Source organism: Pezoporus flaviventris, unplaced genomic scaffold (assembly GCF_033815535.1).
Source record: "Pezoporus flaviventris isolate CSIRO_AGI_PZ_B2104156 unplaced genomic scaffold, CSIRO_AGI_Pfla_v1 ptg000001l, whole genome shotgun sequence".
Classification (NCBI taxonomy): Eukaryota; Metazoa; Chordata; class Aves; order Psittaciformes; family Psittacidae; genus Pezoporus; species Pezoporus flaviventris.
In genome coordinates this window covers 5,291,915-5,306,690 of record NW_026892549.1, presented here as the reverse complement: position 1 = coordinate 5,306,690, position 14,776 = coordinate 5,291,915, and the positions used below count along the sequence as shown (strand labels likewise).

Sequence of the window (14,776 nt, the reverse complement as noted above, 5' to 3'; positions counted from 1 at the left end):
GCTTCTGAGGTGTTGGTTATTTTATAGGGAGAAAGGTGAATTTAAGGGTTACTAGGGCTAGTAACAAAAGGAACAGAAGTGGCATAGCACAACACCATGTAGACGAGTCCCCATTTCTCCTTTGTGGATCATTAGCAGGGTTGGGAATGATTAGCCTGGTTGTTGGCTCTGCTGCTGGAACTGTAGTGCCAGCAGGAGTGTGTGGAAGGAACAGATTAGACAGGAGGAGTAAAATGATTTAGTGGCCTTCAGAGTTCTCTACTCAGAGCAGAGGACAGAAGCTTCAGTCTGAGCCCCTGTTTGCAAGAGCCCTTTTCTCTGACATTCATGTGCTATTCTTTCTCCAGTCTCCCGCTATGCATGTGTCTTTTCAACTCTGTCTTCAGTTCCCAAATCACTGCTCTGTCCTCTGCCATCTCCCATATGGTCTTTTCTGTACCCTGATGAGGTTTTCCATTCCCTGCAGCCCATGTATCCCAGGCAGTGTCTTCTGATAGCTTATTTAATACTGTTGCTCTCTGGTTGCAAAGCAGGTCACACAGCTGTCTGAAGCCTGTAATGGAATATGCTCAGGTGCTTCAAGGGGTTCATGCATTACTTGGTTAGTTGACATGGAAGAAGGGTGAGGGAATGGACCATGCAGGTAGATACCTTCATGTTAATCACAAAGTGTGCAAAAACTGAGTCATGCAGAGGACTTAACATGTGGTCAATTCTAGCTAGATTTTCATATAAGGAGGAAAAGGCATGCCAGGTGAAGCTCTTCCCCTTATTGCCAAGTGTTATGTCTGCGTTCAAAAGTAAGACGACTTGCAGCATCTAAGAAAATACTTGCAGTTTATTCCTTTGGTTTAGATAGAATCAAACTTCTTTTTTCCTTGACTTCACTCTCAAAAGTTATCAAACTGGCTTTGCTGAAATTGGTTCATGCATTCCTCTTTATTCAAACAAAATGCTCATTCCGAAGAGCATATCATGTAGTAAATGTTGGCTTCCTAATAGGGGCATCAGTGTTAACTTCCCAGTATTGCTACTGGCTCATGTGCAGTGCATTTCAGATTCCCATTATGCAACCTTTCCGAGTTTTATTCTCATAATGAACCCTTTTGAAGTGCTTATAATTGTAGTTATCTAGAAATCAGCCAGAGAGCTACCTGAGGTGCTTCAACCATGCAGTCCTTGGAAGTGCAAGACAAGGATCAAGACGAAGGAGACAGCTGCTGAATTTGAACAAAGAGCAATGTGCTGGCCACCCATCGAAAGTTACAAGTTTGAGAAAATGGTTTAATGAAGTAGTTCCAATTTGAAAAGGCATAAATCTGTGAGTAGGATAGCTCCATAGATCTTTGCTAATTATTTCATTTGCCTGGTTGAAAATATTGCCATGATTTAACTTCTAGGAATGTACGATCCATTTATCTAGCATGATATTAATGGGAATGTTTATTAGGATGCTATGCTAACAGTAATTTTTCTGATTCAGGCATAAGGAGGAAGTTTAGGGCATCCCTGTGTAGTATTTTCAGATATACCTGTTACTATCTGGATGTCAGGGTAATTGCTCTTTATTTCTCTTGTTAGAACATATGGCTATGGGGAATCTGCAATTTGTCCCATGCTGGAAGAGGAACATTCTTGCAACAGGAATTTTGTTACTGCCACAAGAACTGGAGACATTTCCTATTTGAACATTACATATTAGCACATGCTTAAGTTGCTTAGCAAGCAATACAGACAACCCTTAAGATTTCAGTTGGTTTCAAGTGTATTTCTTTTGGAGGTTTACTTTTATTTGTAAATAGGTGAAATTTTGATTTATTTTTGTGCATTTTCTCAAGTGTTTAAAAAATGGAGAAGTATATTTTGATTCAGACATCACTGTATTCCTATCTTGCTTTTTTTCTTGCACATTTTAGCTTCTGTCTTGCTTACAAAGAAACAGTTAATGTGATATGTTTGGTTGATGATTTATTGGAGTTGAAATGCAGAAGGAAAATAAGAAAAGCATGCCAGAATTGAAATGTGTTTCAGGATTTTTGCAAAAAAAAAAAAAATGCTTGTGAAAATATTTTTGTTGTCTTTGCTTTCTGTCTGAAGACATTGAGGGGGATTCCAACTGGAAACAGTCTCTGCAAGTTGCCTAAAATATGTTGGAGTTTTATTTAAAAATAAATAAACTAATCCAAAGTGCTTGTTATTTACACTTCTAATTTCTCTTCCTATTCAAGTACATCTTGATGCAATAATCAACTTCGAAGAAGAAATCAACTGCTTGATAAACATTCCAATATACAAGTATAGCTTATGAATTTTATAGTTATATAAATGTATGTGCATAGGTACACTTTATCTTAAATCTACATAGACATAGTCTGGTGCTTGTTTTACTGAACAGTTTTAAATTCAGCATAATGGCTGTGTGCAATTCAGAGCAATTTTTTCCGTGTTCTAGTTATCAGTGAGACAGAATCTTTTTCCAGTTTTTTAAAAAAAATAATCTTTGCAGAACATCATTAAAATTGATTAATTAAAATCAAAGAATCATTGCTAATACTTGTGATTCAAATAATTGTGCTTTCAAAACAGTCATGCTGCCTTCAGAGGGCTTTCCCAGTCCATCCTGGATGGATGGGAGTGATTCCATATCTCTGTTGCAATAGCAGGGGTTTGCCTCCTCTGGCAAGGACTGTACTTGTTGTTTGGCAGAAGGTTGGGTTATGCCTGCTTGCAGATTTGCTGAGGGGAGCTCCTGAGCACTATAGGTGTGTATTTCTATAGTGTTTCAGGGGCTAAGCCAGCTGGAAGGTGTGGTACAAATGGAAGGTTTAATTTCTCTAGTCCTTTAGAAGCCAAGGAGAAAAAAATAAGCAATGAGTGAGAAGCATGTACATGAGTAGAGTACTTCAGAGTAGATATCCTTCTCCAGAGAATGAAAGTCTGATGGTAAGTCTTCCCCAGGACAGTGAGTGTGTTAGGGCATGGCGAGCCAGCCCTGCTGCACCCAAGCCTTCGCCCTGGTAGCACTCAGTGCCATTGTGCCTGGCTTTGAGCATTTATAACATTGCAGGCACAAGGTACCAGACGGGGTGCTGCCAGTCATGGGGTTGGGCTGTGTGCATGGAAGCTGAACACCAAAGCCAAGGTAGGCAAGTTCAGAATATTCACTAGAGAGGAGCTTTATTTTGTGGCTGTACTTTGACAGCAGGGGAAGCAGACAGAGGAGTGTGGTTTTCTGCAGCAGAGTTAAGACACAGGTGATGTTATTGAGCCGAGAGGCTGAGGAATGTGAACAAAGTGGGTAAGTGTTGATTTTATAGCTGGGCTAATCCAGTCATCGTGTAGGAGTGCTTTGTTGTTTACGATGGCCGATAGCATTATCATGGGAGCTATACCAGCTCCCAGTGTTCTGTAAATTTTTTTGGACATGGGGCAGGGATAGGAGGATGAAAGGACTGTGGGATTTTCTTGCCCTTTCTAATCTTTGGAGCAGATGAGGTTGTGTCCCTCAGGGCTTTACATGTGATAGAGGTTGTATCATAAGGTGGCATTAGGGGTGCTACTCTCCTTGCTTCTTTAGGTCTGGGACACCCCTATATGCCTCCGCATACCCCAGAACTTGCAGAAATATCAGCAACAAATTTTGTGACACTTTCTTCTGTTTTTTTTCTCTCTCCCTCTCTTTTCCCAAGCATCCTCTTTGCAGACATAGAGGGTTTCACAAGTCTGGCCTCCCAGTGCACTGCTCAGGAGCTGGTCATGACGCTGAATGAGCTCTTTGCCAGATTTGATAAACTAGCAGCTGTAAGTTTTCTACTGTAATTCTGATTTTTTTTCCTTATCCTGTTGCAAGAATGACATACTGTGCTGGTTCACTGGGTTTCTGTAAATATTCACTGCCCTAAAAGGCAAGCTATTGCAAGCATGAATATAGACTGAATACTTCTCTCTCCTTCACTATGATTATTTTGTTAATTTATTTATATTTTAGGAGAACCACTGTTTACGTATCAAGATCCTGGGTGATTGCTATTACTGTGTGTCCGGGTTACCAGAAGCAAGAGCTGACCATGCACACTGCTGTGTTGAAATGGGAATGGATATGATAGAGGCTATCTCGTAAGTACTATATTCCCCATGGAGAATTTTGGAACAAATAAGAACCAGATTCTCTTTCCCGTTAGGTCTTCTTTACATCATTAGCAAGGTAGCCAAACCAGGGAACTGATGCCAGCAAAAAAGGGAGACATCTGGAATAAGAAAACAAAATAAGTAAAGGTTTGATGGCAGAAAGACAGACATTTGGGTCCATTACAGCCACAGGGATATAAAAGCTCAATCTCCTGATGAGAAAGGCAAAGGTTATTGTAATTACTGGAAGTCTCATTCCCAAATGAGGATTCCAGTGAATTACAGAAATATGAAATCAGAGGATTAATAATAACTCCATTAAATTTCAGTCACTCTTCACTTACTTGTCTTTAAACCAGCTTTTTACTAACCCTGTAATTCCTCTGCTACGGTCTGTCTTGTCTGGTTTCAGAATCTTGTCTGGCACATCTGCCACATCCTTCCCCATGTGACCCTAGGCCAAAAAGGTCAGGTTGAAGGCTTTCTTATTTTAGCTAAATTAATTATTGAATAAACCCATAAAGTTGGTCTGGCCCAGACTGGGACAGATCCGTGATGCTTTTTCCTTTATTTCCACTTACTTCCTCATCTTTATCTTTTTCTTTTAAAAATCTAATCTGAAGCTTTGCCTGCCCCTGAGGTCAGGTTAGCAGTCCTGTGTTTGTCCAGACTACACCTGTCTTTACAGAGTAGCAAATATGAGACTCATATCTAGTTATATTACTTGGGGAATCGTGGACAATAATGAATAGTATTTGCATCAAACATGAGCTGTCACAGGCCAATTATGTCAGAATTCAGGGAGGAAAGAATTATTTGGTCATCTTGAGTGTAGGCAAACTTAAGCACAAAATTCAGTCAGTTTTGGATGGTAAGTGGCTTGACCTTAATATCTACATCATCCTTGCTGCACGGAGACTCTGCTTCTTTTTCCCTTCTATTTTTTTGTTTTATGAAAGCATCTTCTAAAGTGTCAGTGTTATCAACAAAGAAGTAGAAGATCTCTATGCAGTTCTCTCATTCTGTTCAGTAACTTGATGGAGTTTCTACTTCATTGAGATAAAAACTAGAGCTACCTATTTGCTGAGAGTGATACAGTATATCCTGTAAATGAATACACACCCACACTTTTCAGCCCTATTTTCATAACACAGATAGTTTGAAAACCAGTATTTTCACCCAGAAGACCCCATTGAGCAGCATTCCCTTGCTTTGTATACAGTGTACACTATCAGGACATCCTATCATTATTTTCCTGGTTTTAAACTCTGTTACTTTGCAACAGTCTCCTTTTGGGGGTTGTACCCAAAAGGCAAAATAAAAGGAGTTTCAAGTAACTTGTTTTCAGTAGCCCTTGAAAGGATGCTATTAAGTGGCAGGTGACAAGGTGTCTTGTCAAACACATGAAGCAGCAAATCTTAGCCACCAGCCCTACAAAAAATGTACTGTGTACATTGCCCAGAAAAGTTTCACTTTCTGCGGTAGTTGGCCTGATGAAATATGGAGACCTTGACACATTGCTGTGTAATACCCCACAAGGCTGAGTAACACCAGGAAATCTAGACTTCATTGATTAACTGCAGCCCACCTTTCCTTGAAATTCACATGGAGTTGAAGTGCACTCAGTGTTTGTTTACAAATAGCTCTTCAGCAGCCTTTAAAACTTGTTTCCCACTTGATGAATGATGAATGCATTTGACAGTCTTATCTCTTAATAAGTCTGGAAGGTGACTCTGTTCTCACTACCTCTGCTTCCCCCCCTACCTTCTCCTCCCCTAAGGATCAAGATAAGAGGTTTCATAATTAAGGTAACCAATAGCTACTGAACATTTGATTGCAGGCTTCACCAACACTGGGTCCTCCCGGCAGCCTGATTTCATCTGTGTACAATAACAGCAGGGAGTGTCACCCCAGATCAGAAAGATAGAATTATATTCACTGTACTGCTGGTATAAACAAAAAAAAAAAAAAAACAACAGGAAGGGAACAAGGGATATTTCATTTGTCTATAAAGGATAACCAAACCCATTTGTTTGCTGCAAAATCTAAGGGAAGTCACCTCATCAACAACTCCGCTGGGAGAAGTTCCCTGGTCTTGTGTCACTAACTTGTCAGTGGCTTGGCAGAAAATGCAGTAGGGTTTATAGCACTCATGCAACATGTTTTTCCTTCCTCCCCAGTGTTTTACCCACACTGCAGCTGCTGTTGCCCTTGCAAGGTTTATGGCTGCAGCTGCATTTTTATTACCCCAGTTCTTATTACTTTCCTAAGTGTCATGATTAGAACTCTTTCAGTTTGCAAGCCTGTGGCATCTTACCCATACGCAGCTTCCCTTCCCTGGTAGAGAATCTGCTGCTTGTTAATAAAAATGATGAAGGTCATTTCAGTGAGTAGGTAATAAAACGTAAGATAGGGATTGTAAGGAAAAAGAACTGTAAGAGGGCAAAAGCTGTTTCAGAAGGAGTCATCTTGAACAGTCTTTTAAAGGGCCTATTACACTGTGAAGAGTGAACTAGAGTCCAGAACTGGTCTATCGTTAATCTTTCTTTTTCATTAGTAACTAAAGTATAAATATTAGATCTGTGTTCATGTCAGGAAGTTGGGAGGACTTACCCATCCACAAGATCTTATCTAGAAAGACCAGATGAACCTGAAAACCAAAGAGGTTGAAACCTGATAGATATAAAGTACAACTTCATACTGCAATGAACTAATAAAGGTGAGGACTGTACTACGTGATGTAGGTGATTTGCCTGTGAAACATGGACATTCTGGGAATGATGTGATCAGCAGTAACAAGAAACAGAGTTGTTCCAATGGCCTCATCAAGACTTTCCCCTACCCACATTCCTAAAGATATTTTTCATGTGAACGGCTCTTGAAGTTAACTTTTGCCCTAAAAGGGCAAAACCCACAAAGTATTCAGCAGTCATTTTGGGAGTAAGCAGAGCATCCAAAACCTCATTAAAATCAGAGCTGGGAGTATTTGTAGCTGCCTGTTTGGAGTGACTCTAATAGATGTGGTTCTCTGGTTTTGCTGCTCTGACTGCGGCTGTAAGCCCTATTCAGGCTTTCCAGCTGCAGTGGGGTATTTCACATACATATCATATTTCATCCATGGAAGAGCTGATGCTTGGTGCCATACACATAAATTAAGATCTCTGAAATCATTTCCTTTTTCGCTTTGCAACATGCACCTCCTAATGAGGCTAAATGCTGGCAGGTTATGTCCAGCTTTGGTATGGAAATCAGAGGCCAGCACTTTATTCCCTTTGCTGCCTGAAAGATTTTTTTTCATAAGTTAACTTGACTGTGAGTTCAGAGTACATGGATTAACTCCAAGGGCTCCCCTTTCTAACTGGGTCTCTTCTTGACCAGCCAGGGCAACCGAGAATAGTACACCTGGTCTGCTTTTGTTTGGCTATCCTCTTGATGTGGATCAGCAGGACCATGCGTATGCGTGAATAATTTACGGGTTATTATGGATTTTGGTGTTCTGGATGCAAGTTTGTGTCACCAACTACAACCATGGTTCTTAGGGATGTCCTTTTTTTACATATTTCTTTTCAGACTAGTCCGGGAAGTGACAGGAGTAAATGTTAACATGAGGGTTGGAATCCACAGTGGGAGAGTTCATTGTGGGGTCTTGGGCCTTAGGAAGTGGCAGTTTGATGTGTGGTCCAACGACGTTACACTAGCCAACCACATGGAAGCAGGGGGCAAAGCTGGGTAAGTTGCTTCATCAAAGCTTTCTTGTTAATCCACGTGTTGTTTTGTGTCTGACATGTCACAGTGAAGAGTTGAAATGGAAGACGAGGTAAAATGAACTGCGGATGTAGTGTTTTAAGCATGTACAAATGTTACCAAGGTTATTCTGTTCCATGTGTACATGTCACTGGTTACAGAAAGTGTACAAAATCCCCAAATGATCATATTCTTCTGTGGTAAGAACTGAATTCCTTCTCTGGGAAACAAAATTTATAGATGCAACAGAAATCAGCAGTTCTGTGCAAACACTAGCAGAGCTGGTCATGGTTACAAAGAGGTGTGACTGTATGTTAGCAGTGTTTGCTGGACAGCATCCCAGCTATCTATGGATATTAGAAACATAGAACAGAATAGACTCATATTGTATGAATATCCATATGTATGAATATGTATGGTCTGAAGTGTTGTTTCAGACCAGCTTTTTGTTTTGAATCATTCCTGTGAGGGAGCAGAATTGGTCCTTGTTTCACCCCTGTATGGACCATCTAAGTTGCTGCCAAGTTAACTCCGTGAGATAATTTTTCTATGTGCCTTTCCATCTTTTCTCTGCTTTGGAAAAAAACATAAAACTATGGTACTTGATGGGATACCTTTACAAGGTACTCTTGTGCCACAGTGATTAATGTGATACAACAAAAAAGATAAATGCGTCAATATATGCATTTGTCCGCTGAGCTGACAAGTCCTTGTGAAGGACCTGTCTTTACCAAAAATATGTATCTGCTGTATGTTAGAGCAAAATGAATGAGTGCTTTATATCTAAGGAGGTGCTTATAAATCTATGCGTAAGATGCCTAATGTGAACACCTCTCTCTAAGAAGATAGCTCCTGGCCTGCTTTCTTTGAAATAAATGAAACTCCCATACTACATTTGTAAGTGGCATGGCTAAATAAATGGGGATTTATTGCTTATTTGTTCCAGTACATTGAACCTGTCACTGAGGGGAACTGACTTTTTCGGTGATAACTTTTTGGAGCCTACAAAACTGGCTTGTCTCTTGTCTCATTCAAGGCGCATCCACATAACAAAAGCAACCCTGAACTATCTCAATGGAGACTATGAGGTGGAGCTGGGCTTTGGAGGAGAACGCAATGCTTATCTCAAAGAGCACAGTATTGAGACCTTCTTGATTGTACGGTGCAGCCAGAAACGGGTAAGACCAAACAGACTAATGCAGTTTTAGATACTTTTAATAACTAGTCTTCAACTCACCAAAGCAGAGTGAACACCAGCCTTTTGAGATGGGTGGGTTGACTGCATGACAGAAATTCCTGTTTCTCTCTCCTCTTTTGATTGCATAGAAGGGAGTGTAGACAACTTCTGCATAAGGTTTCTGCAATAAGTACTTTCTAATTTTATCAAAGAAACTCTCCTGAGTTTTCAAATCATTTTGAAGAATGTTTTTAATATAAATGAGTATTTTTTCAATTAAATTTGATACTTGTATAAGTTCTTAAAGCAATAGATTAAAGCCACAAAGATTTCTGTCAGATTACAGTCAGAGGTGTTTTTGTCCACCTGCTCACCATTATTGCCATGACCATAAAGATTAGAGTAGTTCTTATCATTACTTTTCAGCCTCTGTTTCTGAAGATGGGAAAATCTGACCCACTGTAATGGTGGATGTGTCAGTGGGATGATATCATACTTACTGCTATGACACAGGTCAGGCTGCACAAAATAAGGCTATCAGGGCATTACTGACTTGAACATGAGTCTATCAAACTCAAGTGGACTTCAGCCAATATGTCTTCTTTATGTGATACTGCCAATAACATAAAATAGGTTTGCATTATCACTGGTCTGTATTCTTTTAAATAATGTAGGCTGTAATATTAGAAAATTATCTTTTTTGATCATCTAGTTGAACCTAGCCAATAATATTTCTCTAAGTAATTTCTGTACTATAGACACTACTTTGCTAGGGCCTGAATTGGAAATAATTTCAAATCTAATTGAAATTCATTTCTAAGTCTAAGACCAACTAAACCTTCCCACAGCCGTAAATATGACTACCATGAGATAAAATGAATTAGTGTTAGTGACATGTTCCAGTAGCATGGTTGATTTAAATGACACTAACACTTATACAGACGAGTGTTGCCTCATTTCCTAAGAGAATGGACGCCTTGAATCTCCTTAATGGATATTATGTAAAAAATCTCTAAGAAAATCCTGTATCATCTGCTAAAGAGAGAAGATGATGTTTTGGTTTCTATCTGCTCTTAAGATAAATATCATTAACAATTGTCAATCTTCAAAAGAGGATTGGAGCTTGCAGTGCAAGTTTATTGTTTTCTAAGCATCACTGCCTGTCAGTGGGCCAGTTGATGTTTATACCTAAACCACTTTTTGCTGGGAAGATTTAAGAACATAAACCAAAATACTCTTACAGCCAGGCCCCATCTCCTGGGGTAGAGAAGCTATACCAACTTCTTAAATCATGCACTCACCAAGCTGTATGCATGGAGAGCTGAAGATTTCACTGGAGTGAAGAAGAAAAACTAAGATCAGGGTTCTGATCCTTGCTTTAGACAGAAACTTGAAAAGAGAGACACAGAGCACTTGGGACTTGATTTCACTTTTGAGCACAAGCCTGTCTTTTGACTAGGAGACTGGACATGGACTCAGGAGAGATGTGGATTCCATTCTAGACATAGATTTTGAGGAACTTGAATCTCTGTGCTTTCATTTGCCATGGTAAACTAAAATGAGTTTTTCCTCCTCATTCTTTCACTGCTTTATATGTATTTATTGCAGCTCTGTTACACAGTGTAGCTCTTAGCTGAAGTCTCTAGGCACTACTATAATGCTGCTCTGACATGATGCATCCCAGAGTAGCTAACAACTGGGACATGTACCTGCTCTATGTAATTATTGTGCTAAATTGAAATGTAAAGAAACTGCTAGCCAAAGTCAAGGATATTAGTGTTTAGAGTTGAGGGGCTCCTGCTTTGCCCATACTGCTGTAAGTTACTTGTTCCCATAGCCACTTTCTATTCCTTTGTGAATAAAGTTCTGTCCCTCTTTAAAAAATAATATTCACTTAATATGAAGATCAGAAGTGAGAAAAGCTTTCTGCCGTAGTCAGATCAGTCAGTCTTGAATATTTTGCCTGATGATAGGCAAAGTTCTAGCACTTCACTTTTTCCTTCCATTTCTACTTGATTTTAATTACTTCCTGTGAGGTATTTAGCCAGGTTTTCACTTCTGTCTGTTCCAGTAAAGGCCATAAAATGTGCACCTAACTTAGTAATGGGTTCCTGTGAGTCGTGTCTGGGTTCCTGCTGTCCTCACACAAGGCACAGGATTTGCACTGACCTGAGAGCAGAGGCGTAGTTGATCCAAGTAGCTGCTTGCCTAAGCTATTCCTCGTTTCACGCAGGCAGACTGTGGTCCTGGTCCATTAGTCCCATAGCCATCAAAATCAAACAATACCAGGAGTTATGATGAATGCATGAAGTGTGATGGCATCTGTTCCATACTCTTTCTGCTTACTCTTGCCATGGGGAGCTGTAACTTTGAATTTCCTGTCTTTTTTTGTTTATTTGACTTTTTCAACGTATTCATGTCATTTCTTGGCACAGAGTAAATGGGAGGAATATTTATATAGTAGTTTTGTTCCAGGAACTCCGACTTGCTCTTCCTTGAAAATAGTTTTTTTTTTCTTTCTTAAGGATGCTGTTAACTGGAATATATTTAGTTGAGTTTCAGGGGGAAAAAAGCTATATTCTGATCAGTCAGCCTTTAAATAACTTCACTAGAGCTGCAAATGTAGTTCAGTTTTCTATCTGGCACACAGAAGAGTTGCTTTCTATTGAAAGAGAGTAAACTGTGAGGTTTTAAAATACAGTCTGTTTAGTTTTCTCTCTCCTCATCTTTACCTCCAAATCCACTTCCACCTTTCTGTTTGCTCTGTCCTGTGATGCTGCTGCTCTTGTGGGTGAGCACTTGCTTGGGAAGAAGGCAGTGCTTGGATACCCCACAGAGCAGTACAGGAGTGATTTTATTATCACTGTGTTGTGTTCCCCTAGATAAAAGTTTTTGTGTTTTTTTTTTAAAGAATAGATCCAAAGTTCCAATTTTGTTTTTCTTGTGTTTGCTTTCAATTCCTTAAGCCAGGATTTTGATAATTAAAATACAAACCAGTTTAAACTCTGTGAGATCCAAAGGGTGCCATGCATTTCATTGTAGTGTGGATGTGTGTATATATATATATGTATACACACATATATACTTATGTAAGTATATATGCACATATAAAGTAATCTTTGCCATAAAATTACCATGCTCCACCATAAAGGTCTGTTGAATCTTTTGCTGTGGTATGTTTTCTCCCATTAGAGCTAAGTGAGCTGCTCTAAAATTTGGTTGCTCTGGTGCCTGGTTGCTCTGGATGTCTGGTGTCTGCTGTCAGCAATTGTATCCCCTCTCTCCCTCTCAACCTTTTTTCTCCTAAGACAAACTCTTCCTATGTCTTCTCACAATGAAGAAAAGACAAGCATAAGCTCTTACAGCAAGCTTTTAATTTTTGTGATCACCAAAGGAAACATTTACTTTTGGCACAGTTGCATTATCTTGGTGTTTGATACTTATTCTGTGATGAACTAATGTGATTCCTGATAATGAAGTGATATTTCTGATTTTAATCTCTAAGTGGATGATCATGCATTTTGTACACTTGAATGTCTCAGGTCCCATTACTACTATGTTAGCCCTCAAACGCTGGGTGCTAATGCTCCTTTTTTAATTACCTATCAAATCCTACCTCTGCTTCTCTCATTAGCAAAGTCTGTCATTGCTAAACTTGGTACCAGTTGTGAGAAAAAATAAAATCAAGTCAACCCCAAGACTATTCATTGAGTAACTCCACTAATAACTTCCATCCAGCCTAATACCTCTTCTTTCAAAACCATCTCTTGCCATTTTGCTGGAAACCAGCTCCTTACCCAGCTTCATATTCCTCATCTGTTTTAGACATTGATCTCCAGAACAGTACTCTGTCAAATGCTCTATGGGAAAAAAACAAGCTGCAGTGAAGGCTACTGTATTTATTTTTGTTCAGAATAACTTGGATACTGTCAAGGCTCTTAATCCAAGCCCAGCATTTGCTACTCTACAAGTTCTGTCATGATCCCTGACTAAATAGTTATTAAAAGTATCTGTTACCAGAACTGAAATTGCAGTTGGCAGTTTTGCACCGATGTGGGTTAGAGGTTGTCCTTCTGACTTCAGCACATTGCACTTAATTTTTGCTTCCAGCTTAGTCATTTTTTCCATTTATAAACCTATGCTTATGATCCCTCTTTCCTTTTGCCTCTACTGTGGCAGCAGTGATTATCTGAAGGGAAGTAATCTGTTCTTTCAGTTATTCCTTCTAGTTCCCTCTAGAGTAATATAGATTTTTAAGGTTTTATTATCCCTGTATGACACAGGGTGACTTACACTCGATGACTTCTGTGCTCATTGGCTATTTTTCGCATTCAGTTATTTCTAATGGACTTTATACCTTAGCATGAAAGAAATTAATCTATATTAGTGTAGAGAAATGAATCTATATTAGTCTAGAGAACGGGTGACTGAGAGGGGATCTCGTTAGTGCATATAAATATCTCAAAGGCAGGTGCCAGGAGGATGGTGCCAGATTCTTTTCAGTGGTGCCCAGTGACAGGACAGGGAGCAATGCCATAAACTGAAACACAAGAAGTTTCACTTTAACATGAAGAAGAACTTCTTTACATTGAGGGTGGCAGAGCACTGGAACAGGCTGCCAGGGAGGTTGTGGAGTCTCCGTCTCTGGAGACATTCAAAACCCACCTGAACATCTGGTAACCTGCTGTAGGTGGCCCTGCCTTGGCTGCAGAGTTGGACTGGATGATCTCCAGAGACCCCTTCCAACCCTAATGATTCTGTGATTCTGTGAAATACAGGAATTCTCTGAGAAGATCTTTGCCTTTCCTCCATTAGTGGTTCTGCATCTTCATTCATTATCTGAAAGTCTGCATTTCCAGACAAACAGTGATTAGCTAGAATTACTAATACTATTACCCAAATCCTTACTGATTCTCAAACTTAACTCTGAAGCATTGTAGTGAACTACCCAGCAGTAGTCAGTACAATGTCTCTATCCTTCTGTAGTGTTGTTTTATTCTTGTTATACTTTTTTTTAAGTTTACCCTGCAGTCTGTACACAGCCCTGTACCTCCACAGCTTTTATATCTGTCCTCCTGCATTTTATTCAGAACATCTGTCCCGGTTGTTACGGCTGTCCTATCACATCCCTGCTATTTTTACAATACTCAGTTTAATTATTGTAGTATCCAGTAGACCCAGTTCTTGTGCTGCCCAGGTTTCTGAAGTTTGTACAGGAGCATATCATTTGGTGGTTATTGGCAACTTTTTGCTCTTCTTTGAGATCAGGTGCTGCACTAATTTGCAGGACCATCACAGCTACTCTTCTCACCACTTCTAATCATTGGTAAAATCCTCACATTGAGAAGGGTAGAAAAGTATGTGTTCGGAAGGGTGGGAAACAGACCTAAATGTCCATAAACCTGTAAGAATTAGGTTTACAGCTAATTTTAATGTCCTCAACATTGTCAGAAGTGTGGGAAAATGCTTTGCTTTGAACACAAATAGAAATAAAATATGACTGTCAACAGATGAGCAATAGTGATGACAGAACACAGTGCAGAGTGCACAAAGTTGGTAAATTGAACAAATGTTAATATTTTTTTCTAATGCCTTTCAATTGCAATAAACATGGGTGTTTCTTTTAACAATAGCAGGTACACAACTGTTTCAGAAAGGACTGTTGATAGTGGCCTTAAAACAGCTCAATGAAACGTTGGCTGTAACTCCTAGAAAAACTATTCTCAT

General features: G+C 39.5%; 1 protein-coding gene across 1 annotated transcript in view; it reads left to right on the top strand.

Moving 5' to 3' along the window:
- ADCY5 (adenylate cyclase 5) overlaps positions 1 to 14,776 on the top strand; it is a 222,598-nt gene that overhangs the window by 157,827 nt on the left and 49,995 nt on the right. The window contains exons 4-7 of the mRNA XM_061469330.1: positions 3,690 to 3,801; positions 3,989 to 4,116; positions 7,699 to 7,857; positions 8,909 to 9,050. Of these exons, the coding sequence (XP_061325314.1) occupies positions 3,690 to 3,801; positions 3,989 to 4,116; positions 7,699 to 7,857; positions 8,909 to 9,050 (541 nt within the window). The remainder of the gene's footprint in view (positions 1 to 3,689; positions 3,802 to 3,988; positions 4,117 to 7,698; positions 7,858 to 8,908; positions 9,051 to 14,776) is intronic.